Source organism: Ceratotherium simum, chromosome 2 (assembly GCF_057802395.1).
Source record: "Ceratotherium simum simum isolate JZ-2026a chromosome 2, ASM5780239v1, whole genome shotgun sequence".
Classification (NCBI taxonomy): Eukaryota; Metazoa; Chordata; class Mammalia; order Perissodactyla; family Rhinocerotidae; genus Ceratotherium; species Ceratotherium simum.
In genome coordinates, this window is record NC_141901.1 from 16,820,550 (window position 1) to 16,833,161 (window position 12,612).

The following is a 12,612-nucleotide window of genomic DNA, read 5'->3' on the forward strand; positions in this document are numbered from 1 at the left end:
CGAGAGGGCACTCTATCTGACCACTTCATTTTATAGATAAGAAAACAGATATATTCTTTCTCTTCTTCCTTTACAATACTTATTTATTAAGTATTGTCTATGAGCTGGGCTGTAGTAGACATTATTGTTTTTTTAGCTATCCCACATCCCGCTTCCATGATGGCCCCTGATCTCCCTTTTGGGGGAAGCTTTTATGCTTGTGCTCTTGGTGGGGGTCTTGCTCACCTTGGAAGTGATGGAGGACTGTTCCAGTGCGGCCAGAGGCGGGAGTAGGGGGATGTGTGACTTAAGCTCAACCACATGCTTGTTTCCCCATGACCTTTAAGCTACTGACACTATGACATTAGTACAGTTGGCAGATATATTCCTAGCAGTATCCACCGTGGCCCAAGAGTCGAATTTCCTGGATTCTCTGACCTTTGCCAAGTGTATTAGTTTCCTATTGCTACTATAACAAATTCCCACAAACCTGGTGGCTTAAAGTAATTTTCTTACCATTCTGGAGGTCAGAAATCCACAATCAATTTCACTGAGCCAAAATCAAGGTATCAGTGGGACTGTGCTCCCACCTGAGGCTTTAAGAGAAAATTCATTTCTTTGCCATTCCTGCTTCTAGAGCTGCATTCCTTGTGTTCTTTGGCTCTTGGGCCCTTCCTCCATCTTTAAGGCCAGCAGCATAGCATCTTGCTTTAGTCCTCACATTGCCGCCTTCTTTCTAGCCAAATCTTCCTGTGCCTCCTTCTTATAAGGGTACTTGTGATTGCATTTAGGGCCCACCTAGATAATCCAGAATAATCTTCCCATCTCAAAATCCTTAATCACATCTGCAAAGTCCCTTTTGCCATATTGGGTAACATTCACAGGTTCCAGGGATTAGAACCTGGATATCTTTGGGGGCATTATTCAGCCTACTACACCAAGATTTCTGCTTTCCTCTTTTCCCAGCCTGGTCTTCCAATACCCTCCAATTCTGTGAACCCCTGGTATCTTCTCAATATACTTTTGTTTTATTTTGTTTAAGGAAGCTAAAATCAGTTTCTCTTGCTTAGAACCAGGAACTCTACGTGGTAAATCAACACTATGTGAAGAACTTTACAAGCATTATCTCTTTTAATCCTTAGATCAACCCTCTTAGGAAGACACTGTCTTTTTTTATGGATAAGAAAACTATATCAGAGAGACAACTGTATAAGGCAGACAGCTCGAGTGAGTGATGGAACTGGTATCTGAAACCAGCAAGTATGACTGGAGAGCATGTGCTTAACTACTTTCTCAGAGTCGTAGTTCAGGTCCCTTTTCCAAGGACAGGTTAAATGTCATCTGGGCCCCGAAGTCTAGATCATATTATTTAGGCAGAGGAGAAAAGGCAAGGGAGGGGCATTCTGGGCAAGAGGGAAGCTGTAGAATAAGAGATGAATCCAAGAGATGTGTTAAAGGAAGGAGATGATAGACTTTGGTGCCTCATTGGAGGCAAGATAGTCAAAGAGAAGGAACCAACCACGTATGGAACACTTTTAAGTGGATACAGCAACTTGTTTATGTTGACTACCCATGGAAATGATATCCTGGCTCCTCTGGGTTGGGAATCCAATCGAATTAGGTCCCTCCTGCTTCCTCATAGTTTCCTCGTAACATGGGCTGGTTAAACACCTGACAGTCTTTGCTAGTGTGAATCAGCCTTTTTGCACAGATATGAACAACTTGCCTTTCAAATGCTAATGAGGTTCTCCCTTGGGATTTATATGGCTGGAGACAAAACAGATAATCTCTAGAACTCAGGAGAGAATCCTGGGCCTAATACTAAGAGACTCCTGGCTTGTGTCTCTTCTCCAAAGAGAACCGGCACATTTGTTTAGGGCTGGGGCAGCAACTGAGAGGGAAGCTCTTTACCTGGTCGTTTCTGGTCACCACTTAAGTAGAGTTGCCAGGTTTAGCAAATAAAAGTACAGGATGACTAGTTAAATTTGAATTTCAGAGAAGCAATGCATAATTTTTAGTGTAATATTTGTATAATGCTTCAGGGTATTTCCAGCCATGGAAGTATACAGTGAAATACACCTGGGGAAGGAGACTGTTGGACCTGGATTGACAAGGAGGCTGACGCAAAACCCCAAGGTCAGAAGGAATGCAGGGTTGAAGAAATCTTTGGTGACTGACTTGGGGAGAGACCATTTGGTTGAGTCGCCCAGAGCATCACCTCCATTGTCTGCTCGGCTGTGCCCAGGTCGTGCCGGTCGTGCCACACCCTCAGGATCCCATCAGCCTCTTCTCTTCTTACCTGCTGACAACTAAAAGCAAAAACATTAGAGGTAGGGCTGAGCCATGACATCTGTCAGGAAACAGTTTTTGAACAGTTACAGTGCGTGGAACACTGCGTCTGTGCTGGTGGTGGTCTGAGGTTTGTGTTCGCTCTCTGACTATCCTCTGCTTTGGGGGTAAAGTAGTAATTAAGCACCCCTCTGTGTACAGAGCTCCCCACCAGGCTCTGTGCTCATAGTGACAAAAGTAATGGAAAACACAGCTTCTGCTTCTGAAGAGCTCATGCATGTGGCTCTTGGGACAGTGGAGAGCATAGGCTTTTATTAACTCAGAATTGGAGTTATCTTCAGTGGCCTCACTCTGATTTTGTAGCGCTGGTGTCTCTTCATGTGCATATATGTAGATACTGCAGCGGTCATCACTCGAGGCACGGGGAGCCTCAGACCTTGCTGGTCAGTGGTCAGTGGAACTGCCCAGTACTGAGAAGACGTTGCATGGCATAATGACGGAGTCGGAAAAGGATTGGCTTTGATATTACAAGAGAGCTTACTTTAACTCCTGGTCTTGCCATTTATTAGCAATTTAATTTTTTCTGAGCCTCAATTTCTTCTTCTATGAAGTGGAGACAATAGGACTATCAGGATATTTTTGAAGATTTAATGAGATAACATATCTGAAAATGCTAGCAGGTAGAAAGCACTGTATTTGTCACTGTAGTGTTTTCCATTCTCATGGCACTTTGTAGACACCTCTGTTATGACCCTCTGCGCGGTGAATTATAATGATTTCATTTCTGTGTCTGTCTCCTTCCACTGGGCTGAGGGCCGGGCGTGTTCCTGCTCTTCACTTTCCTCTAGCCTCCTGCATGGGGCCTGCTACATCCGAGGAGGCCTAGAGTTGTACTGAGCTGTTTACTCTTTAGTATTTGGGTTTTGCCAGGAGGCAGGTCTTTCAATTTTGAGTCTTCTCCCTTCCCTCCATCTCTGTCTAACTCTCCTGCTGAAGACTGGGCAGATCCTGTCCTATGGGATGTGCTTGGGAGCAGGAGTCTTAGAAGTACATTGGAAGATCCTCATAGACTCTAAAATGCTTGAGGACAGATTTCCAGTACACTCCTGTATGCCCAAACAGACGTGTGGTTAAGTAGCATCCCCAGCTGTGCTACCTGCTCTTTTCATCTGTAAGTTCTAGGATTTCTGTGGTATTTCTGTTTGTTTGATCTCTGCGTCAACACATTCATTACTTTCATCAGTGCAGTTTGATCCATCAAGCATCCATTGAGCACCTCTTACTTGCCAGACCCTGGATTAGGTGTGAGGGACATAGAGATGAGGAAGACAGTATCTCTCTTTGAAGTGTTTCAGAGCTCGTAGGGGAGGCAGATGAGAAAACAGAGAATTTCTCTAGGATTGTGGTAAGGGCAGTGATGGTGGTGGGCACAGAATTATGGGAGCACAGAGCAAGGCCCTTTTCCTCAATTATCTTTTCTTCCTAAGAATCCCATTGCTCCTGCTTCTAACAGATGGAAAAGGGAACCAAATTGTAATTCCTGCCCTTAAGGACAATTTGAACACTGGGAGTTAGGAAGCAGCTAAAGGCCAATGAGCATCAGCTAAAGGCCCAGCCGATAGCCCTCCTGCACAGGATGAAAGAAAAGAAAATACCGCTGTTTGCCAATGACATGATTCTATATATAGAAAACCCTAAAGAATCCACCATAAAACTATTAGAAATAATCAACAACTACAGCGAAGTTGCAGGGTACAAAATCAACTTACAAAAATCAGTTGCATTTCTATCCACTAATACCCAACTAGCAGAAAGAGAAGTCAAGAATGCAATCCCATTTATAATCACAACAAAAAGAATAAAATGTCTAGGAATAGATTTAACCAAGGAGGTGAAAGACCTATACGCTGAAAACTATAAACGTTATTGAAAGAAATTGAAGAAGACGTAAAGAAATGGAAAGATATTTGATGCTCATGGATTGGAAGAATAAACGTAGTTAAAAATGTACATATTACCTAAAGCAATCTACATATTGAATGCAATCCCAATCAGAATCCCAGTGACGTTCTTCATGGAAATAGAACAGAGAATCTTAAAATTTATATGGAACAACAAAAGACCACAAATAGCAAAAGCAATCCTGAGAAAAAAGAACAAAGCTGGAGGTGTCACACTCCCTGACTTCAAAAAATACTACAAAGCTATAGTAGTCAAAACAGCATGGTACTGGCACAAAAACAGACACACAGATCAATGGAACAGATTTGAAAGCCCAGAAATAAAACTATGTATCTATGGACAGCTCATCTTCGACAAAGGAGCCAAGAACATACAATAGAGAAAGGAAAGTCTCTTCAATAAATGGTATTTGGAAGACTGGACAGCTACGTGGAAAAGAATGAAAGTAGACCATTATCTTACACTATACACAAAAATTAACTCAAAATGGATTAAAGGCTTGAATGTAAGACCTGAAACCATAAAGCTCCTAGAAGAAAATATAGGCAGTACACTCTTTGACATCAGCCTTAGCAGTATCTTTTCAAATACCACGTCTACTCAGGCAAGGGAAACAAAAGAAAAAATAAACAAATGGGACTACGTCAGACTAAAAAGCTTCTTCAAGGCAAAGGAAACCATTAACAAAACGAAAACACAACCCACCAACTGGGAGAAAATATTTGCAAATCATATATCCAACAAGGGGTTAACTTCCAAAGTATATAAAGAACTCATACAACTCAACAACAAAAACACAACCTGATCAAAAAATAGGCAGAGGATATGAATAGACATTTTTCCAAAGAAGATATACAGATGGCCAACAGGCACATGAAAAGATGTTCAATATCATTAATTATTAGAGAAATGCAAATCAAAACTACAATGAGATATCACCTTCACCCTTCAGAATGGCTATAATTAATAAGACAAGAAATAACAAATTTTGGAGAGGATGTGGAGAAAAGGGAACCCTCATACAATGCTGGTGGGAATGCAAACTGGTGCAGCCACTGTGGAAAACAGTATTGAGATTTCTCAGAAAATTAAAAATAGAAATACCATACAATCCAGTTATCTCACTAATATCTAATCTAGATATCTCACTAATCTCTCACTAGGTATTTGTCCAAAGAACATGAAATCAACAATTCGAAGAGACTTATGCATCCCTATATTCACTGTAGCATTATTCACAATAGCCAAGACATGGAAGCAAATGCAACTGCCCATCAATGGATGAATGGATAAAGAAGATATGGTATATATATACAATGGAATACTACTCAGCCATAAAAAAGGACAAAATTGTGCCATTTGTGACAACATGGATGGACCTTGAGGGTATTATGCTAAGTGAAATAACTAGACAAAGACAAACAGCATATGATTTCACTCATAAGATAAACAAACACATGAATGAGAAGAACAGATTAGTGGTAACTGGAGGAGAAGTGGGTAGGGGAAGGGCGAAAGAGGCACATGTGTATAGTGACAGATAAAAACTAGACTATTGGTGGTGAACACGATGCAGTCCATACAAAAACTGATATGTGATAATGTACACCTGAAATTTACACAATGTTATAAACCAATATGACCTCAATAAAATAATTAAAAACAAAAAAGAAGTTCCGAGGTCCAGGGGAGCATGGAGCCAGAGGCGGCATGGTCCTGCCTGGAGTGTGGTGGGGCTTGGAGGACTTGGGGAGTAGGTTGGTTCTGCCAAGGGCTGCACTTAGTGAAAAGAGCATGGACGTATCTTGTGGTTGGCTATGTGAGGCCCCTGCAACAAATACCATATTTTTGCTTCTCTTTCAAGTTAGCTTTACTTTTATTCTCTTTCCCCCGTGAGCTGTCTTATTTCTCTGACCTTTGCTTCTCCATTAGCTTTTATTTCTTCTTATTTCCCGTCTTGCTTTCATCTCCCTTTTCTCTCACGACTCACTCCACTAACTTCCCATTCTCCTTTCCCTCTACCGTTTTGTCTTTCTCTCTACACTTGTGCCTTCTTGTCTTTTAATTCTGTCTTCGGCCCCTACCTCCATGTTCTGAAATGTGCCTTGTTCAACTCAGGGCTGGGGAGGGAATTTTCATTTGCAACAGCCTTTTTTGTGATACGAAAGAGCATCTCGTGTGTGTCTGGGTATCCTGGGAAACAGAACTCTGGTGTCTGAACGGGGCAGATTCTACCCGCTGTGTTTGTTAGAGCGAGCCAGAGGGAGAGCGGTCTCCCCATGTGCATTTCAGAAGACTTGGTGCAGTGCTCCTTCCTCTGTTAGCAGAATCCGCAGAACAGTGACCCCATTCTCCTAGGGTTCTGGTTCTCTGTCACTACACCTACCCTTGAAGTTTCTCTTTCTCTCTCTCCTCTTTCCTTTATCTTTTTCTCTTTCTGTCCTATTTTTCAGTCCTATTTTCCATGTTTCTCCTTGCTCTCTCTTCAGTTTTCCTCACTTATTAGAGATTATATCTCTCCCCTCCCTAATTCCTCTCTTTAGCCTTGGAATAGAGCCAAAAGCAGTGTCAGGGACTCTGCTTCCCTAAGCCCCTCGTTTTCCGATGAGGGGATGGAAGTTTGGGTCGGGAGAGAGGGAGCAGACTTGGGAAGCGTGCCTGTCTCCTGAGATTCTTTATGAGAATAGGATTTCTTTCTGGTTCTTATTCTGAGGTTAGATTAACATAGAATGATCAAATCTTAAAGTTGAAAGAAATCTCTATCGGTCATTTAAATGACCTTCAACCCAATGTCAGAAACTTCTTCACTTCCTAATAGATAGTTCTACAGTCTGTGCTTGAATACTTGTAATGTCGGGAAGTATACTACCACATCAAGGAGTCCACTTTGTTGTTGGCCTGCACAGCTTGTTTCAGAGTTATTGCTCGTGATGATAATGTCCTGGATCTGTGTAATTTGTACCTCTGGATCCTATATCTGCTTTCTAGAGAGACACAGCATAAACCTTTCATTTGCATTTTCTTTTAAGTATTGAAGGCACTTCAGGTATCTTCTTCAATACTTGAAATATTTCCGAGAGGTTCCACCAAAAATAATTAAATGAAATAAACCATTTTTGCTACCCTTTGACTATATAGAAAACTCAGTTTTCTGAAGGACTCATTCCCCAATAGTTCCACATAGATGAAATTGTCCTGGAGAAGTTAGGAGGGAGAAAAGGCATTACACTGCAGAAAGAAGACTACAATTAGACAAAGTTGCAAAACCAATATTACTAATATTTGTGTTCGACACAATGTGTATTTTGCACATTATAGTTTACAGAACACTCTTAATATTCAATACCGTGTCCTTTCATTTTTATAATTGGCCATGACTCTCCCACTTTGTAGCTGAGGGGAGTGAGGCTCACAAAGGTTGAGTGACTTGCTTCAAGTCACCCAGTTCTCGAGTGCATGAGTCAGGACTTAAACCCAGTTCTTTGACTCTTAGTCTTCTGTGTTTTTCATAAATACTTAAGTGTCTTTGTCTCTCCAAAGTACCTGCAACGCCATGGGAAATAAATTGTCTCCTCAAGACAAGGTACTTGGTGTACACAATCTAATAGGATTGCTATGGATTTTTGTGTGCGTTTCTGGATATGGCAGCAGAAGTGGAAAAATGGAAGCAAAGAAACCAAATCCAGATCATGCAGTGATTTGGCGCAATTATAAAAATCCTGTATGGGGACCAGTGAAGTTATTCCCTAATTGTAAGCATCAGTGAGATTGATTTGTTTGGTGAAAATTCTAAGTGTCAAGGTGGAGAAGACTGAGTTACTCCTTTACTGCAGTTAATGCAGAGAAATTCCCTGGAGGAGATAGGGGACAGGAGAATCTAAGAGAATTTTGAAATAAAATGTGTGAGGGTAGGTTGGAAAGGGGGAAGGAGGTTGGTGAGGGGCAGAGATGGAGAGTAGGGGACAAGGTTGGGGGCGGGAAGGGGACAGATGCTGGAGACCTTGTGTTTTATTCATGATTTGGAACTAGGATTCTTATATGATGATAAGTTTTCCTTCTTTGTAAAGTGAAACCCAGATGTGGCTAAATTTAATTCCACGTGGAACCCTGGTGATTCACCCAAGCTCAGGTGTGCCCACACGCAGCCGGCGTCGGCTCTGTGTGCTTTCCAGGCTGATCCTGTCTTAACCCACCTCCCCCATGGAAAAGGGGGAGAAAGCCAGACTGTGGTAACCTTGACCCTCTGTGTCTCCATCTGCAGCATCCTGGCCACTGCAGGAACCCACTTCAACACACACGTGGACCTGAGGACCCTCCGGGCCGTGCGTGTCTTGAGGCCCCTGAAGCTCGTGTCAGGCATACCTAGTGAGCACTCGCCTTTCTTCTTTCTACTCTGCTAATAGTGTTACTGACGTGTCCTCCACTGGATCCGAGGGCTAAGAGAATTTGGGATAAATAAGAAACAATTCCTCCTGGAGGAAGCCCCAGTGGTAATAAATAGTGGGAATGCAGCAATCTGGCATAACATTTCATTTTTAAATTTAGTAGCTTTTTCTTGGGGGGGATGTAAAAGATAACGAAAGATCTTTATAGAAAATTTAGAAAGTAAAGAAAATGATACAAAATAAAAATGAAAAACACTCATCCTATGACTCAGAAATAACTTTGGTTAACATTTTAGTATATTTTTTCATTCCTTTATTCCTGTGAATTTTAATATAATTGGGATCATTCTATATATGTAGTTTTGGATCTTGTCATATGCGGTTGATTTTCCTGATGTTAAAAAGTGTTCAAAAATGTGATTCTAAAATCTGTATTATAGTCTTTCTTAGATGGGCCATGACTTAGCCATTTTTATGTTGCTGGGCATTTAGGTTATTTCGTTTTTTCCCAACTAGAAATAGTGCTGCAAGAAACATCTTTTTACTTAAATCTTATTCAAATCTCTGATTATTTTCTCGGGCCAAAAACCCAGAGTACAATTTCTGGGTCAAAGAATATGGATTTTGTGAATAGTGATTGTACTAGTTGTGCTCCCTCAACAGTGGATGGGGGACGGGGTCTGAGATAGAGTGGTGGGGAAGATCAACTTTGTTCTTGCTCTCATAGGACCTCTAGCCTAGCAGGGCTAGGCCTAATTCCCTTTTGGAAAGAAGCACATTCTACTAAGTTTAATCTATAAGGGGAATCCAGAAGACAACATGGGTGGAGCAAATGAGGGAAAGCTAATAGGCAGGTAAATGATCAGGGAATGGTGAGGAGGAGGGAGGGATTGATCCCCAGGAGAAGGAGTGATGGCAGTCTTTGGCTTGACTTGTCCTGCTTATCCTTTTGTAAATTGTGTTTATCATCTCAGGACCAATGGTTCTTTTCCCTCAAAGACTTGCCCTTCTCCTAGAAGAAGGGAAACTGAGGCTGCTATATCAGATGGTACTAAGTGAGGGCTCCACTCATCATTCTCTTTCTTTCCTTCCAGGCCTGCAGATTGTGTTGAAGTCCATCATGAAGGCCATGGTGCCTCTCCTGCAGATTGGCCTTCTGCTCTTCTTTGCCATCCTGATGTTTGCTATCATTGGCTTGGAGTTCTACAGTGGGAAGTTGCACCGAGCATGCTTCATGAACAATTCAGGTAGGGTCATTATTTTTTGTCTTCTACTTCTTCCCTTCCTCTCTCTTTGGGTCTTTGGGGTAATTTCAGTGTATTTGGAGACTGGTTGGAAAAGTATGTCCTATCCCAAGCCTAGAATTAAAGTCAGAAACTTCCCAGTCAGCAGCGTTTTGAAGCACAACCAGCCAAGACTAAAGATCTCCACTGGTAGACTAAAGATATCCGTTGGATATCGCAAAGCAAATAACTTCTTAGGTTTGCAGTCAGAGGATTTCAAATGGGACATCTCAGTTCCCCCATCTCATGGTAGAAGGCCATCAGAATGCAGGTCAGAAACCATTTATCTGAAGAAATACCGATTGTACAATGGCCTCTCTGGCCCACAGGCCAGGGAGACTCATGAATCCAGAGTCAGACTTGGGTCCCTCCAGGTTTGTGGAGACATGTTTCCTTCATGCTCCATCTCATGATCTTACCCCCTCTCTATTGTGACCCGTACATAGTGTGGAAGAATTGAGGGAGCTCTGAGTTTGGCTTGGCAGGGGTGCTTGGGAGATTGGTGGGGTATGCAAACCCCAGGTTCTTGTCTCTTTGTATCTTATTTGTTCTTTTCAAGTTGAGTAGAGGACCCTAGAAGGAAAGGGGGCAGAGGAGAGGTTGAAGAAGCCTAGTTAAGTACCATATTTTTTTATGAAAAGAGTCTTCAAAGGACATTTTCCACTTTAGATTTTTATTTTTTATTTTTGGCTTATTCAAGACCAGGAATTGAGGCCATAAAAACGAGTAGTTAAGACCCACGGATGGGACCGTAGTATATAATTGTCCCCAAGAAGCCAAAAAAGAACTCAAGGTCTATCCTGGAGTCTGAAGTTAGAAAATCAGTGAGATTCTGCCTTCACCTCAGACCTTTCTGTGTGATCCAGTCCTGAATTCCGTGGTACTCAGGCAAGGGTAGAGGATATGACGTGCAGAAAGTGGGATGCCAAATGGAGAAGAGGCTCCATTTTCCGAGGAGGTTGGGAAATATTGGGTTGAACACATGGAATGCGAGCTGTGAGGTGTAGAGAGGCCAGAGGGGAGGCAGCCCGAGACAAAGAAGGACAAACCTTTCTATGTGACATAGAATTGTGTGCTTGTGGCTTCCTGGGGTCCTTTCCAGATCATTCTGAACACCATACGGTTTATCCTCCACCCTCCAAATGTGTCTGCAGGTATTCTAGAAGGATTTGACCCCCCTCACCCATGTGGTGTGCAGGGCTGCCCAGCTGGTTATGAATGCAGGGACTGGATCGGCCCCAACGATGGGATCACCCAGTTTGATAACATCCTTTTTGCTGTGCTGACTGTCTTCCAGTGCATCACCATGGAAGGGTGGACCACCGTGCTGTATAATGTGAGTAGAGCTGGCCAGGGGCGGGAGCAGGAAGGAAGATGTGTGGAATGAGGCTTCTGGCATTGTTTGGGCTGGTTAATCTGGGGAAAAGGAGGGCGGGAGGTGTATGTGTGTGTACACTCAATCATGGGAAGGCTTTGCAGTTCATATCCCTCCATTGTCTGGCCTCTTGCTAAGTGGAAGTACACAGCTTCTTAACACAGTTAGGAAATTGCATCTTACATTGGATGGGTGAACAAAACTAGTTAAATGCAGTTATAGAGTATGTTCTGCTACAGGTTCAACATGGTGGTGGGGTTCAGTGAAGGGTATCGACCAAAAGGTATCCATTTCTTGGTTGCTGTCTTCAAAGAGCTACCATTGGTCTGGGAAGATATTACAGTAGTTCTCAATCTTGGCTGCACATTAGAATCGGCTGGAGCCTTAAAAATTGACACCACCTGGGCTCCACTCCAGACAAATTAAGTAGGAATAGCTAGGGGTAAAGGCCTGTCATTGATTTTTTTTTTACATATTCCCAGCTGATCTAATACACAGCCACTGTCAAGAACCACTGCATTACATGCACTTCAGAAACATGCTTAATTGTAAGACTCACTAGGGGTTCTTGTTAAAAATTCAGATTCACAGGCCATGTTTGTGCAGGTTTTGATTTTGTGTAGCTTTGAATAGTTGGTGAGCTGTACTTTTTACAAGTGCCCCTGTGATTCATATGATCGGGCATGTTTGGAAGGTTCTGAGGTGGTATGTAAGACCAGGCTGTCTAACTGCCTGTCAAGGATGCTAGGGGATTTCTGTACAGGGACAGAAGTTAAACAGGGTGACCGCTGAAGTCTCTTCCGTCACCTGGAGTCTGATTTTAACAAGTTACGAAAGGCGTGGTACAGAGTCTAAGTTCTAAAATGAGAACTTAGACTAAATGGGGGGCGGTGGTGTGTGGTTTGATGCATAGGAAACCTAGGTGGGCAAAGCAGTCTGGACAGGTTGCCTTTGTAAATAGGCGCTTACAAAGGTCTCTACCCTTATATGCATCCAGCCAGCCCACCCGAAGGGAGACACCTTTGGAATGGTCATCCCTTACCTGCATTCCAACAGCCTGCCTTTACCCTAAGGTGCCCTCTGTTTCCTTTTAGCCTGATTCCATCTGTACAAAACTTATTGGGTGTGGCACAGGGTGGCTTATACAAAGCCCAGTTTAGAAGGAACTCTGGATATAATCTACAGTGGAGGGAAAGGAAATGCTATGTCTCAGGATGGAGTCAACCAGATTGTAATGCCTGGAGAGCCAGGATGTGTGTAAGGCCTGTACAAGTAGGTGCTTGCTAAATGTCCATTACTAACCTGGATCCATTCCCATACAGGTGGAGCAAGGCAGGAT

The 12,612-nt window shown here is 42.7% G+C and overlaps 1 protein-coding gene across 5 annotated transcripts in view; it reads left to right on the plus strand.

Moving 5' to 3' along the window:
- Positions 1–12,612, plus strand: part of CACNA1E (calcium voltage-gated channel subunit alpha1 E) — a 372,240-nt gene that overhangs the window by 157,354 nt on the left and 202,274 nt on the right. For 4 of the 5 annotated variants that reach the window (XM_087438754.1, XM_087438731.1, XM_087438736.1 and 1 more), the window contains 3 exons: positions 8,492–8,595; positions 9,710–9,862; positions 11,053–11,234. In XM_087438754.1, coding sequence (XP_087294880.1) covers positions 8,492–8,595; positions 9,710–9,862; positions 11,053–11,234 — 439 coding nt within the window. Of the gene's footprint in view, positions 1–8,491; positions 8,596–9,709; positions 9,863–11,052; positions 11,235–12,612 lie in introns of those variants that run through there. The other variant, XM_087438745.1, reaches the window with a different exon arrangement.